Source organism: Jaculus jaculus, chromosome X, assembly GCF_020740685.1.
Source record: "Jaculus jaculus isolate mJacJac1 chromosome X, mJacJac1.mat.Y.cur, whole genome shotgun sequence".
Classification (NCBI taxonomy): Eukaryota; Metazoa; Chordata; class Mammalia; order Rodentia; family Dipodidae; genus Jaculus; species Jaculus jaculus.
The window spans coordinates 10,340,038-10,356,189 of NC_059125.1; the positions used below are offsets into that span (position 1 = coordinate 10,340,038).

The window sequence follows — 16,152 nt, forward strand, 5'->3', positions numbered from 1 at the left end:
TGACCAAAGGATTTCCTTATATTTCCTCTGTCTGCATCTTTAGAGCTGACTTAAGTCCTTTGTGAATCATGAGATCATATATGAAAATAAATTATCTAATACAGATTCAAGTATGTACAGCATCAATAATAGCTAATGTTTAGTAATGCAAATAGACTTTATTTACAAATTAATAGTAGTTTGAAAAACAACAACAGATAGCTGACCCCCTACTAGGTAACAAAAAAATGTAACATTCATTTCTCATAGCTGTGGATTAACAAATCATTAACCAAATGAAAATATAATTATGTTTTATTTTTATGGAAGATTTGTTTATCTGGGTAATTTAATTTTAATTTTGAATGTAAAAAGATTCTCTGAGACTGATTGAGATGGGGAGGGGATATGATGGAGAATGGAATTTCAAAGGGCAAAGTGGGGGGGGAGGGAGGGTATTACCATGGGATATTTTTTATAATCATGGAAAATGTTAATAAAAATTGAGAAAAAAAGAGATTATCTCTCTAATGTGCTATTTGTTAAAATCTAAGGCTTCTTCTCTTGGGTTATATATCACCATGTTGCATGTTTCAAAAAAAAGTGTTCTGTAATAATACCATTATCAATTCTTTGAAAACACCATCTTACACAGCTACATATAAATCTGTTAGGTATTTCACCATGTTGGACATTTATACCTTTTCTAATTTTTTTTTTTAATTTTTTGTTTACTTTCATTTATTTACTTGAGAGACACAGAAAGAAAGAGGGAGGGAGGGAGAGAGAGAAAAAGAGAGAGAGAGAGAGAGAGAGAATAGACACACCAGGGCCTCCAGCCACTGCAGACAAACTCCAGATGCGTGCACCCTCTTGTGCATCTGGCTAATGTGGGTCCTGAGGAATCTAGCCTTGAACCAGGGTCTTTAGGCTTCAAAGGCAAGTGCTTAACTGCTAAACCATCTCTCCAGCCCCCTTTTCTAATTTTCACTATTCTTTTAAAATCTTTTTTTATTTACTTATGAAAGTGGAAGAGAAAGAGTAAGTGTGTACTGGAGAATTGAATCCAGGCTGTCAGGCTTTACAAGCAAGTACCTGCAATCACTGTGCCACGTATCCAGCTTCATTGTTTTACAATTATGATACAGCATCTCACTATGCTTCCCAGGCTTGCTTTGAACTCCTAAGCTGTAATTATGCATCTACTTCAGTTTCCTGACTAGCTGGGACTACAGGCTTGTGACACTGTAACAAGTTGATTAACCATGTTTATGCTTGGCAAAATTACTTGAAGAAAAGTAGTTTCCAAAGCCAACCAAACCAACACATTCAAAGAGGGTTAGGGAAAAGTGACCAGCAAATCCATAATGTACTGTATGTGTAGAATTCATGTGAACAACTTACAACTGTAAAACACGATATAAAAATTCAGTCATAGAGACCACACATGTGTTTATTCAATATTTACTTACTGTGTTCCTCTGTGCTAGCCATGGGGGTGGGTTCTTTAGGATATTAGCTATGGTAGAAAAGTTTACTGTTACCACACCAACACATGCCCTGCCAGTTGCACCCCACCATCCAATGTATCAGATAGGGAACATTTCTAGGAAACCTAATGCCATTGCCAAATCCTGAAGCAAATTTCAGTCTCTGCAAACCCTATCCCATGTTTGACTTCATTCATAATACAAGGGGGAAAAGTAACCTTCTTGGATTCAGTTAGCTCCAATGTATAGCAGTATTTGGTTGGCAACGAAGACTGGATCAACAATGACTTAGGATTAATGAAGAATGCTTACTATGCTATTTAGTCCAGTTTCTGACAGGTCAAACATCACTGTTAGAGGTTTCCCATTTTCTCTCTTAGCGTAACGCTCCAACCAGAATGCTATAAGCTTCTTTTTGTCCATTATGGTTTTCTGGTCTTTTATGTGATACTTCACCCTGATCCAGACTTTAAGCAGAAAAAAAGATAAAAAAAATCACCAGATTTATAACATTTTCATATTGTTTTTATATACAATTTCCCCATGATATGTTTCCTCATTTATAGTTCATTTTGTTTCACAGAATAAAAAATATGTCTTCATTCTTTTAAATGAGAAAGAGTTGCACTTGGAACCTCTAAATAAAAAAGCAGCAAAGAGATAAACTACTTTTCTTTCCTTTAGGAAATAAACTTGCCTTTTAAGGAAGGGGAAAAATTCAGCTGAAGAAACTTGCTTGGTAATGACCTACAGATGCTCTTCACTGTTGACAAAGAAAGCCAATGGTTCAGAGAGACCTCAGCAGAGGCAGGAGGGAGATGCAAGAGCATGCTAGGCAGGGGAGAGAAGTATGTACACCTTCCACGTGGTGACAACAAAGACAAAATGGAGTGAGTGGTAAGAGGAGAAGATGATGAAGAGAGACAAGAGCTGAGGAATATGCATGAAGTATAAGGCTGCTAGGATGTCCAACCTTTTAAAATTGTGACATGATATTGTCATCTACAACATAGGCCCCCTTCCTACCTATCCGGGGAAGCACGTGGTCCCTGGGACACAGGCTAAGCTCACCCACCAGTTAAGGCATTGTACTTTTACTACTTTAAAATACTGCTTAGGCAGTAGCACAGGAGGTAGGTGTGAGAGGCAAGGAAGGAAACCCAATAGAGGATGATATGGGAAGGTCCTGAGAACAAGGGGCCAGGGAGTAAGTCAAGACTGAACTGATCAAGTGGCTGGTGAAGATGGGAAAGAGGCCAAAGCCATGCTAAACTAGAAGAGCCAAAGAGTGGGCTGGACCTGGGCAATACAGAAGGAGGGCAAGTAGCAAGACACAGGCATGAGCTGCATGTCCTGTTGAAGGCAGCTGACAGTCAAGTGGTGGTGGGATGCGCATGTGGCCTGGGGATTGCATGGGATCCTCACTGATGGGCACGAGTTTGAGATCAGCTACAAAGTACAGGAAGCCAAGCAAAGAATGTGGCCTGCAAGGCAGTTTTAGGGGGAAACCACTGAGGAGATATAAGAAAAAAGTTTGAAAAGGAGTGGACAGAGATTAAGAAGAAAATGCAAAATACAGTACAGATCACGACCTAAAGAAAAAGCAAGAAAATGGGCAAAGGGCAAAGGTTTTATACCTGTGGTATTTAGCCAAGCTGGATTTGGTGAAAGTGGGAGGTAGACCGGGGGGGGGGGGAGGGCATCTGAACAACACAGTTCACTATTCCTCCAGTGTATATATACTTATGTTTCATGAAAAGCAAATGGGGAAGACTAAAAGAGGTTTAAAAGTCCATTTAATGGTCGGGCGTGGTGGTGCACACCTTTAATCCCAGCACTCGGGAGGCAGAAGTAGGAGAATCATCGTGAGTTCAAGACCACCCTGAGACTACCTAGTGAATTCCAGATCAGCCTGAACTACAGTGAGAGCCTACCTCAACAAAAAAAAAAAAAAAATTAATTAAATTAAAAGCCTAGTTAGTGACTATCAAAAAGATTCTCAAATAATAATAACACAGAATGGAGTATTAAAAAGAAGAAAGGACTCATAAAAAAATAAGAAAGAAAGGACTCAGACTGAATTGACTTTGGTGATGTCATATGATACAGCATTTGTGCTTACTGCCTATTTTATTATAATGCAAATTCTGCCCCATTACTAAGTATCTGACATGGATCCGGAATGGCCCTACATTTATAATTGCAGAGCACTTGCTGTGTGTACATATGGAGAGTTCTTTAGATTGTTAATTCAACTAAGAGACCTATACTTCAAAGTCTTGAAAAGCCAGTGCAGAAATTCAATATACTTACATAATTTGTTACCTTCTTTGTCATAACCATGGAGATAAATACCACCAATTTCTAATAACCATCTGGGAATGGAGGATTCATTAAGGTCTAAAAAGTGATAAACTTTGATCAGTAATGGTAATTTAAGGCCCTAAATATAAAACTCACAATGTAAAGGGAATGTTATATAGTAGTTCTGATAAGACTGATTCAAATTTGAGCAAGATACAACTTACTTAAATGTTGAATAAAGTACAACTTATTTAAATATCTGGAAAGGGTCTTTTTTAAGAAATGATTTATTAGCAGAGAGAGGGAGAAAGCATTTGAAAGAGGTGAAATATAGACATGACATGGCTTCTTGCTGCTGCTAATGAACTCCAGATGCATGTGCAACTTTGTGCATCTGGGTTTATGTGAATACTGGGGAATCAAACCCAGGCTGGCAGACTTTGCAAGCAAGCTCCTTTAATTGTTGAGCCATTTCCCCAGCCCTGCTAAGGGTCTTTGACAATACAAAACACTTTTTCCTACTGAGCAAACTCACTGCAAAAGACTCACAGGTGATAGAAATGAAACAAAGAAACAAACTACATTTTCATCAGTATCTCAGCATATTTACACCAATCTCTTTGTAAAGTTCTGGTCCTGTTTCTCAGAGTGACTTGACTTGTACACAAATAATCACTCTGATAATTTCAAGACAACAAAGTAGGGCCTCGGTGGCAGGGAATATGTTTAGTATGTACGAAGTCCTGGATTCAATCTCAGCACATAAATAAACACAAAGAAAAAGAAAAAGTCATGTTAATAAATAGTCAAACAGCCTCAGAATCAGTGAAAGGAAAATTCACTATTGTTTTTTCTAGAAAGATGGTAATTTTCTACACATTTTGATATTTAGTACACTCTACATGTAGGACAAGTGGAAAAATACTTCTAGAAATATGCAAGATCTTTTAGCAGGTGGAACAAAGAACCCAGCCAGTCGCTGGAGAGGTTGAGAACCAACATGGCAAGGCTCTTGTTTCATTCACCAGCAGTTCCCTGAGAATGTTCAAAGATTTATCTCCCCAATTCTTCCTACATCATTGCTCTGCCACCTGTTCACCAGAAACTAGCAATCCACACTAAAACACAAGGATTGTTGAGTTTAAAAAGTTTATTCTACACTTACATGATTTAGAAATTATAGATTTGTAATTTTTTGCTCAAATAGTAAGAGATTCTCTCTGTTGAAATTACTTATAACTTTTATATTTCTAATCACTTCATTTCTTAGATATCAGATATTCTAATTCTTGTAGTGTCCTTCTACAAGTATGAGGCCTGGGGTATACTGTAGATTTGATCTGTGGCTGTTTGGTATGAAGTCTTCAGGCTTACTTTCTGTAGAGTTTTAATCTCCAATGAGAGCCCTTCAGGTCTAGTTAATACTGGTAGCTATGTTGGTTTACTCTTATTAAATTATTAAGAGGAAACAGATTAACTGGTAACCTTGCCTGTGCAGAGTTCTTCATATACTTAAAGACCACAATAAAATCACTTTAAGATTTAAAACTCCATTCTAAGGACACATTTTAATCTAAAGGTGGACCTGAAAATTAAGAAGTTAAGAGAAGGCTGCTATAGTTGTCTTTGGGTATAAGCATAATTTTCTGGGATCAGTGTTCACTTATAGAAGACCCAGAAGCATAAGGAACTCATGGGCATCAACTAAAAAAAGACAGAAAACTGACACCTCCTATTTCTAGGCGTAACATTGAACATTCCATCTTGTGACAGGTGAAAGAAATCAAGCCAAACAGAGATTGTGTGACCATATTGCAGGGAAGAATGTGTCACTGTGCTCCTGGTGATTTGACTTTTTTTCTTTTTTACAAGTTATCCTATTTACACGATTTTCTTATAAGCTGTTCTATTATTGAGCCTCTACAAATAATTATATTCTTTTATTTATGACTGCCAAGAATATGTGCAAATACACAATTAGGGAAATGCAATAGGTGTACAAGTGTTATTCCTCTGTCGTAGTTACATGAAACAGCTTACCATTGACAGAAAATTCTTTCCTCCACTGAAAACTCTCATCAATCATCTTTAGTGTTTCATCTACAACATTATGCCTCCAAATTAAATAATTTTCAACCCAGTTGTCATCTTGTTGTAGCCGTTCAATGTCACGTGAATCATATTTGTCTGATTTATCTAGAGAAAAAAAAACACAACAACAAATATCCAAGTCAGATTAATTCTGGAGTGAAAAATAACCAAAATAAATGCCAAAGGAGAATGAAGATCTGGGAGGAAAAAGCCATCCTTTTTGAGGTAGACACACATGTAATTCATAGAAAAATGAAATCTAAAGAACAAATGTGATTTCTAAGTAAGGGTAGAATAATGGAATCTAGAATGCAGATTTTTGTTGTTGTTGTTGTTTTTGACATGGTATCTTCACACTATGTTGTCCAGGTTAACTTTGAACTCTTGAGGCTCAAGTGATTCTCCTGCCATTGTCCCTTGAGCAGCTGGTACCCCACATACATGTCACTGTGTCTGATGGAAAATGTCATTAAAAAAAATAAATAGTGGGTAGTGGTGCATGCTTTTAGTCTCAGCACTCTGAAGGCTGAGGTAGGAGGGTGGTTCTGAGTTTGAGGACAGCCTGAGACTATATAGTGAAGTCCAGGTCAGTCTGGGTTAGAGGTAGATTCTGCCTCAAAAAAAAAAAAAAAATAGATAAGTAAACAACAAGCACACAGACAGACAGACAAACAAACAAATACCAATTGGGTATGGTGGCGCAAACCTTTAATCCCAGCACTTGGGCAGCAGAGGCAGGAGGATCGCTATGAATCTGAAGCCAGCCTAGGATTACAGTGGGAGTTCCAGGTCAACTTGGGCTAGACCCTACCTCAAAAATAAATAAATAAAAGCAAACACCAAATGGAAAACAACATATATGAAGTGTGTTAGCTAGGTTTTTGTTTCTCTGACAAAACATATAACAAAACTAAGGGAAGAAGGATTTTTTAAGAGACAGGAAGGTTTCTTAACTCAAAATCCTCCTGCCTCAAACTCTTGAGGTTGATGAAGGATTTATCATGACTCACAATTTTGGAGGGTTCAGTCCATGCTAGCCCACTATATTGTTTCTGGGCCTGTGGAAAAGCAATGATTATGGAAGAATGGCACAGAAAAACAAAGATGTTTGTGCCATAGCAAACAATAAGGAGATAGAAAGAGACCAGGGATAAGGTATACTTTTGAAAGGCACACACCCAGTTATCACTTTCCTCCAGCGAGGCTCCACCTCCTGAAGCCACTCATCTATGATTAGTCCATTGATGAAGCTAGTGTCATCATGACCCAATAATTTTTCAATAGTGCTGTCAGCTGGGGACCAAGACTTGAACATATGAGCCTTGCAAGGAACACATCTACAACATGCAGTATTAGAGTATTTACTATTTTCAGATACATAGGCCAACATTTCCAATAGTTTGTTGAAGTAATTTTTCAAAATAATTTCTCATTTTCATTTGCATGCTGTACTTCTTCTAACATCTACAAAGAGCATTCCTTCTTGTATGCTGTTCTCACTATCTGGTCTACCTGAACTCTTCTTGTCTCCATGTAATAATCTCTGCATATCCAAACTGTACCGTTCTGCAAAACTCTTTTCAGATATTCCTTCTTTCACAAAAATGTCCTCCTGTAACCAGCAAGAGAAATTGACCTAAACTTTTCTTAAGGCACTCATGAGCCTCTGCCTTGAAGCTACTGATATGCACATCATGTTTCCCAAGCAGACAGTCAAAGTCAAGAGTCTGCACACCCTAAGAATACTCTAATGGAAATAATAGAAGTGCCAATGAAAGACCCTTCAATAAACATTTATTGTAAGACTATATTCTGTCTCAATTTTTTTCTTCCTCAGCTATCCATATCTTCCCCAAAGTCAAAAGCAAAAAGCTCCGGAAAGTTCTCTGGCTCCTTCATTTCCTTTTCTTTCACATGTATTTACTAGCCAAGCTTTATAGTGTCTACCTCCACTCCATTTGTACTGTCCTTATTTTAGGGCCTCTGAGATAATAGCTGAAAGGTCATGAAAAGATAAAAGTGTATCCAGACAATTGTTCTCTGTGAGTCTTCATTTCCTCACCCTTATGCTGGTTTAGACTCTGTATGAGGAGCACATGAAAAAGAATATGTGAAAGTACTTGGAAACTTAAAAAACTATAAAATGAGAGGCCACAAGTCACACATTTTTGGAATGACACTTTGAATATAGGTTAATATATGGGATCCATTTTTCTAATCTAAGTGGGTCTGTACTCCTTAAACCTTGGAACACATTTTTTAGCTCTGCTAGTTGATGATTCATTTGTATTCAAAGCACATGTCACCCTTTAATTATAAATGCCATTTGCAGGCCTAAGTTGGATATAAAAGTCTTCTGTCCTCTGAAGATGGAAAATTTAACTAAGCCACTGGACCAATAAGATATTTTTTTCTCGAAACTGCAAGATGACATCACACATTTCCAGAAAAATTCTCCTAAATATCCATGTCTGTATAATAATAGTTTATTTATCAGTTATTTTTTTCCAATAAAAATGGTGGTCAATGATAAAAGTGACTAACTCAGCTAACCATTCAAACATGCTCAGCACATACCTTTCAAAGGTCAAGATTTCATGAAATTTTCTGTATTATCATGGACTTTGGAAAATATATTTAGTGTTTCTGTTGTTTTCATGGATAAAAAAAGACTGCAGTGGCTACTTGCCTTGATTAGGGTCATAGAGTCAACAGTTTCACCCATCACTGTTTCTGTATAATCAGTACAAACGTCAACACAGTTAAAAAGGTAGATGGTGCCAGGCATGGTGGCACATGCCTTTAACCCCAGCACTTGGGAGGTAGAGGTAGGAGGATCACCATAAGTTCGAGGCCACCCTGAGACTACGTAGTGAATTTCAGGTCAGCCTGAGCTACAGTGAGACCCTAGCTCAATAAAATAAAATAAAATAAAATAAAATAAAATAAAATAAAATAAAATAATCAATCAATCAATAAATAAAAGGTAGATGGTATTTAGGATTATTATGAAAATCAGCTTGACCTAACAAGCTTCTAGAAGAATCCTGGTTATCCCCTAGGGTCCCAACCTATACTGAGAGTACTTATTTAGAATAATAATTGGCAAGTAATACAAACCCAGTAAATATTAGATAATAATAAGGAAAAAAAAAACATTCTTAACATTATTACCACAACTGCTACTGCTATAATTAGAGATAGCATGATAGGAATAGACAGCACCCATTTTTGCTAAGAAATTTAAAGTCCACTGCTCTTTGGTAGCATTAAAGGGTACAGATTCCTGAAATTAGGAAGTTCTACTTAACATAATTATTGTTCTTAATAGACATATATTTACACAGGAAATGCTGGATTAACCATCTACCTCTAGACAAACAGAAATGAAATCAGAGAAATGGCAAAGAAACCAAGAGATAACTGGACAGGGGAATAGATGGAGATTGACAGAGAAATAGGAGAAAAGTAGAAGCAGAAAGAGTAGAGAACAAGAGAACAGAGGGGAGAAGTGAAGGGAAGAAGACATGGAGAGACAGAGATGAGGAGAGGAGGTCAGGAGAAGAGGATGGCAAAGGCAAGCAGAAAATGTATAAAAAGAAAACAAAATGAGATGATCATTCAGCATTTAGTGGCTTAGGACTGCAGGGCCATGAGGCCATCATTTGTAATTATGGCAATAATATATGCTATTTTCATACACAGCCCTCAGACAACCAAGTCCTTATGGGATGGAAGTTTTTCAGAAAACCTTTAGTAAATCCACCTGTGCTATGCTGTACATAGATTCCCCTCTAAATTCACTGTGTCTATAATAAGAGGTAGGGCCTTTCAGAAATAATGAGAGCTGGGCATGGTAGCACATGCCTTTAACCCCAGCACTTGGGAGGTAGAGGTAGGAGGATCATCATAAGTTTGAGGCCACCCTGAGACTATATAGTGAATTCCAAGTCAGCCTGAGCTAGAGTGAGACCCTACCTCAAACAAACAAAAAACCAACCAAACCAACCAAACAACAACAACAAAAACCTTCACCAGGAAATTCTGGAGCCTTGACATTGGATTTAATAGCTTCCTGAAGTGTGAAAAAATAAATTTCTGCTGTTTTAAAATAAAATTTCAACTCTTTGTTTTCTTCTATCACAGAGTAAGATGTTATATGCAGAAGCCAATGATATATATTTAAAGGTTCCTGAACCCATAAAAACAGTTCTTCACATACTTACAACTAAAACAACATTTTGAAAGAGTATCAATGGTTAAAGTATAGAAGTAAAAGAGGGTTTAGTTTTATAGAGATATAGATGTATGTGTATATGCTCTCATAATAATTTGTCCCCAGCAATTTTCTTTTCTCCACTCCCCACAGAACTGGGTTACAGGTATGTGTGGCCACACCTAGCTGTTTTGGACACCGCTGTGGATCAAACTCAGACCCTCATGCTTAACTGTCAAGCATTCTTTCCAGCCCAACTTTTGAATTTTTAAGCCTCATCTCTGCATTTCTTACCAGTAATTCACTTCAATGGCACCTTTGTTAGGGTACTTTCTTAATAAACCATCAGTACAGTGATGGTTCACTGGCCCTTTCAACTATTTCTTCTTATACATACGTTGAAAACATTCCAAATTAAAAGATAAGGAGACTCTATTCCTATGTGTAAACCAGCGACATTACCAATACTGACATTAGAAACTGGGTTTTAAGGTGCAGTGTAAAATTTTTCTGGTCATATTCAGGATATGGGACAGAATGATATAGTTAGAAAACCCATGCTGTTATGTATACTGAGACCAAGCAAGTCACTCTGGGACTGCTTTTCTACTCTACTCATAGTCTTTGAAAGATCAAGAAAAATGAAAAAATCTAAACACTATATAAATTTCAGTTAACATTAGGGATAATACTAACTACTAGCTAACCAGATAAGAAAATCCCAAAGTATAGTGTAGTTACTATAAATGTGTCTAGGTTTCAGATAAAGGTGAAAAAATGTAACAGTATTGAGATACTAAAAGTTAAAGAAAAAATTATTAACTTGGCGTTATAATATTCAAAACAGCAATCATGCAACATTTCATTAATTTAAAAGCACTTATGATTTCCGCCATGACTCTTAAGTATGAAATTAGCTGACAAGGTCTTGAAAGAGAGAGCTAAATTGTACATAGGTCAAGAATGGAAGTCATCAGACCAAAATAAAAGAATATTCCTGCAAGAGTATCCTTTGCTATTTGGCTACAGCTTCCCCTGACTCTCTACTTGAAAGGCTACTAGCAAGACTGAGTGGCAGGTGATCTCTTATGACAGGATGAAGCCACTGGCTTATAGCACTGTTTCTCAAGTTTCAGTATGTATCAAAATCACAAAGCACAGCCTGTTTAAACAGGAATAATTGGGTCAGATGCTTAGATGTTGAAGTTTGGGCGAGATCCAAGAATTAGCATGCTGATACAAGGACCACACCCTGAGAACCACTATTCCACCATAGTGGCTCGTTTCTTGTAGTGAAGACTTTTAAAATCTAACTGATAGTTAAAATGCATATATCTGCTTGCACCTGTAGCAACTATTGTCAACACTGAAATTACTTCTCTGACTGACTCTGTGGGGTTTCTACTAACCATGCTACATTTGTTTTCCTTTCTTCTTGCTAGAGAGAGATGATGGTTATATACTATTCATCCTAGTTTCATATTTCTACTCATTTGTAACATTTTACTTGTATCTCTTAGTAGTTACCCTTAAGTAGCTACAATGCATCCTTGTCCTGAACAACTGAAGTCCTTATAATACTTTTCCAATTGCTCTTTTTCCTATTATTACTGTTAATGATTTCACTAGTCTGCATACCAATTCCTTTGCTTCTCATTGCTTTTGTACATCTTTGTTACCTTTTGCATTGCATTTACTTACTAATCATGTGATCTCCTAGCTTACTTTATTAGCAATAAGCATCCAATCTACATGGCTGAAACATTTTACCTTCACTTTGGAATAAATAGTCTAAGTGGGCAGTTATTTTCCATAATTCTTTCAGAGAATTAGTTCACTGTTTCCTTGAATCTTTCTCTTTATTCTTCATGTTTTCAGTTTAACTATGATACTCTTTAAGATAAATTTCTTTTTGACAATGCTGATTGTTATGTCTCTTTAATGTAAGGATCCAATGTTTTTCATAAAGGTAGAGTAATTGTTAACTGTACCCTTATTTATGTTTTTGAACAGTGCTTTATTTGTCCTTCTGTAGATTGTGCTAAATGTGTACAAGGTTTCCCATATCTTTATTTACTTCTACATTTTCATGCATTTTTTACCTCCAGTTATTTGGTAATAAAGTACCTATATAAAAACTTAAGAAGTGTCTGAGTACCTTATGTCAGCTATAAGTCCACAGCAGTATAATGAGGACAGATTTTGGAAAATAATTAATATAAAAATATTCTTGAGTTAGGAGGAGTGCAAGTCCACCCTGAGACTACATAGTGAATTCCAGGTCAGCCTAGGCTAGAAAAAGACCCTCCCTCAAATAAAAGACCCAAAAATGTTCAAACCATAAATGGCAAATTGTGTCATCAACACAAATTCATCTGTTAATATATTTGATTAAAACATGACAGATTTTTTTTTAGCTGGGTGTGTTGGCACATGCCTTTAATCCCAGCACTCAGGAAGCAGAGGTAGGAGGATGGCCATGAGTTCGAGGCTACCCTGAGACTGCACAGTGAATTTCAGGCCAACCTAAACTAGAGTGAGACCCTACCTCGAAAAACCAAAAAAAAAAAAAAAAGACAGATTTTTAAATATTTTATGCAATATAAAATGGTTACCAGGGGAAAATATCTTTTTAGAAATTCTATGAGTTCTACTCATTCCTCTAGAGATCTGTGCTATAGTTGTTTTGTTTTTGTCAGTGTTTCATGTAACCCTGGCTGGTTTCAAATTCACTATGTAACTGAGGCTGACCTTGAACTCTTGATCTTCCTGGCTTTTCTAGAGATCTTATAAAATCAGAGTCATTGTGAGATTACATTTTCAATAATGAACAAACATTCATGTACTCTATTATACAGAGAACACAACACAGTTAGAGATGTAACTCAGTGGTATAGTGCTCATCCAGCCTGAGTGAAGTCCTGGACTCTATCTCCAGCCTGATTCAAAAAGAGTACACTGCAGACTTGGTAAACAGATTGCTCTTCCTGGACATGGTTTACAAATGACGACAAACTAACACACCCAGTAGGAATGATAAGATTGTTTTAACAGATGTTTGTATGTTGTTAATTTCACTACATCCTGAAAATGAGGATATATAAAAAATAGGTATAAATAACTTAAAGATATAAACTTTAGTAAAAACAACAACAACAACAACAAAAGGATAAAAGAATCTGTGAGGTACTATAACAAGTCATTACTGAGAATAACAATTCACAATATTTTCTTCTATCAAAAAATTAATACTCAAGCCTCTAGGAAATCACAGTATTATATTCTCTAAAGCAGAAGCTTAGTACTTTTAAATACATAAAAAGGATAAAAATTGATACTTTTCAAAAATTAATTTTAAGGTAATATTATCACACATTTATGATATACATGGTATTCTGATATAATGCAGGAAAAATAAATAAATAAAGCTAAATAAAATGCATACATCATTCAACACATATCATTTTTATTGTAAGGACACTTAAAAAACCTCTCTCAACAATTTACAAGTATGTCAGGTTGTTGTTAACTGTAGTCCCAATGTTGTTTCAAGACCTCTTAAGGGCTGGAGAGATAGCTTAGTGGTTAAAGTGCTTGCCTGAAAAGTGAGAGTACCCAGGTTCAATTCCCCAAGACCCACATAAGCCAGATACACAAAGGTGGTGCATGTATCTGGAGTTTGTTCACAGTGGCTGGATGCCCTGGTGTACCCATTCTCTCTCTGCCTCTTCCTCTCTCTCTCTCAAATAAAAAAAAAAAAGAAGAAAAATATTTTTAAAAATTCTCTTGAAATTATTTCTGCAGCCTGACATATTTTCTATCCTTTATGTGTGCATCATACATGGGTTTCAAATGTTCATAGCAACACTGTATATGATACAAAAGCCTAGAAACAATCCCAATTCAATTGATAGTACAATTAATGTACTAACTATACAATCCAAACAGGAAAGAGTTAGTTGTATTTCATTATAAGTGTGAATTATAAACAAAAGCAGATCATGAAAAACTATATTGAGCTTTAAAAAATATTTTTATTTATTTGCAAGGACAGAGAGAGAGAGAGAGAGAGGGAGGGGGGAGAGAGGGAGAGAGAGAGGAGTAAAAGAGAATGGACATGATAGGGTCACCAGCTATTGCAAATAAACATCAAATGCATGCACCACCTTGTACATCTAGCTTTACCTGGGTACAGGAGAATTGAACCTGGGCTGTTAGGCTTTGCAGGAAAGTGTCTTAACTGCTGAACCATCTCTCCTGCCCCTATATTGGGCTATTACATAAAATTTAAAAGAGGTAAAACCATAAGCTGTTAGTGAGGGTTACTTCTTAGGCACAAAAAGTAATGAAAAGTGAAACAATGAATACTATCACAGGAAAAGTAACTGTCACTTGAATGTCAGGATACATGGGAAGTTTCTAGGGTATTGGGAAATTCTAGGTCTTTAGCATAGTATATAGATTGCTTGTTTAATTCTTACCTATTATATACTTAAAACTAAAAGAAAAAAAAATGAGAAACAGCAGAAAAAGCCATTAAGCGAGAAAAAAAATACTTAATAGTAATGGAATAAATTACAAACTAATGGTAAATTTTAAATATATTTTAACAAACTGCCAAAAAAGTGTAAGTGGAATTAACATAAAAAGCCTATATCAATATTAAAGGCCACACTAATGAAAAAAAAAACTACAGATGGATATAATCATATGATAGTAAGCCTGCCCTTCCTACCAATAAAATGCAAATTAATTTATCAGTTAAGAAATGATAGCTCTACACATAGATAATGTAGTAAGACATTCTCTTACAAGGCTAGTATGAAGGAAGTTTAACATGTCAAATGTGTCCAAAGTATTAACATATGAGAACAATAATTTGATTTCTATAAATGTATCTAAAGGAAATAATTTGAACTACTGTACAAAAACATAATAATAAAACTTAGAAATAATCTAAATGTCTAAAATGGATTATTTAAACTAAAAGATTAAAAAACAATCATTTATTTATAGATCCAAATGTTCAATGGTAATACACAATGTTTACCTTCTAAATAAGGGGAATAAGAGGATGTCAAAATGACTCCAGTGCACTGAATTAGAATCATATCATTTGGCTGTCCAAAGTTCTCTTACTTGGTTGTAGCTATCCCTTCTCAAAGCTTATCTACAGCAGAGTTTCTATTGCTTCTTGATCATGTCCCATACCTTTTTGCCTCAGTATCTAGGTTCAGATGATTTGACCCACCTGGATCACTTTTTCTACTTGGCTAAGTTCCACCATGTCCAGAAGTTCATGAGAAACACGACCTGGGCTAATCAGCGTTCTGTCAGCACAATAAATACTGAGATAGAGAAGTGATAAAGAGATAAGGTTTATTTTGGCTCAGAGCTTTTAGAAGTTCAGAGCATGATTGGTTGGCTCTGATGCCTTGTGGCCTGTGGTGTTGAGACAGGAGTAGTTCAAACCTGCTTCAGCTCATGGCTGTGGAGCAATAGAAAGAAGAAGCAACAGCACAGTCCCACTTGAGTGCACATCCCTAATGACCAACTTTGTACTATGCTACAGCTCTTTTCTTGTTGTTTATTTATTTATTTTTAATGTTGAAGTGGAAACTTTATATGGGTACATCATATGTCGGTACCATCACTGACATCCCCAATGACTTAAGACCTTGCACTGAGCTGTACCTCTTAAATGTTCACCCATCTCACGATAGCACCAAGCCTTTTAGGTTTGCAGCAATCTGAACTATAGCATCAAGTATGAAGTGTCTTCTACCTGTGATAATCCAATCACCAACCACTGGTTACCTGTCACTGTCTCTGACTTACAGAAAACACGTCAGTTCTTTTGTTACTCTGTTGAGGCAAGGTTTCACGTAGCTTAGGCTGGCTTCCAACTAACTTGCTACGCATCCAAGGATGACCTTGAACTCCTGATCTCCCTGCCTCCACCACCCATGTACTGGGATTACAGGCATATGCTATCATGCCAGGGAATCTTTTTGCTCTTATAATTGTTACTATAATTTGCCTTAAATTTAATTGTTATCTGTTTTGATACTT

The 16,152-nt window shown here is 36.3% G+C and overlaps 1 protein-coding gene across 2 annotated transcripts in view; it reads right to left on the reverse strand.

Moving 5' to 3' along the window:
* Positions 1 to 16,152, reverse strand: part of Mospd2 (motile sperm domain containing 2) — a 44,239-nt gene that overhangs the window by 24,111 nt on the left and 3,976 nt on the right. For both annotated transcript variants that reach the window (XM_004671458.2, XR_006634631.1), the window contains exons 3-5: positions 5,814 to 5,969; positions 3,783 to 3,869; positions 1,782 to 1,936 (exon numbers count right to left, since the gene is read on the reverse strand). In XM_004671458.2, coding sequence (XP_004671515.2) covers positions 1,782 to 1,936; positions 3,783 to 3,869; positions 5,814 to 5,969 — 398 coding nt within the window. The remainder of the gene's footprint in view (positions 1 to 1,781; positions 1,937 to 3,782; positions 3,870 to 5,813; positions 5,970 to 16,152) is intronic.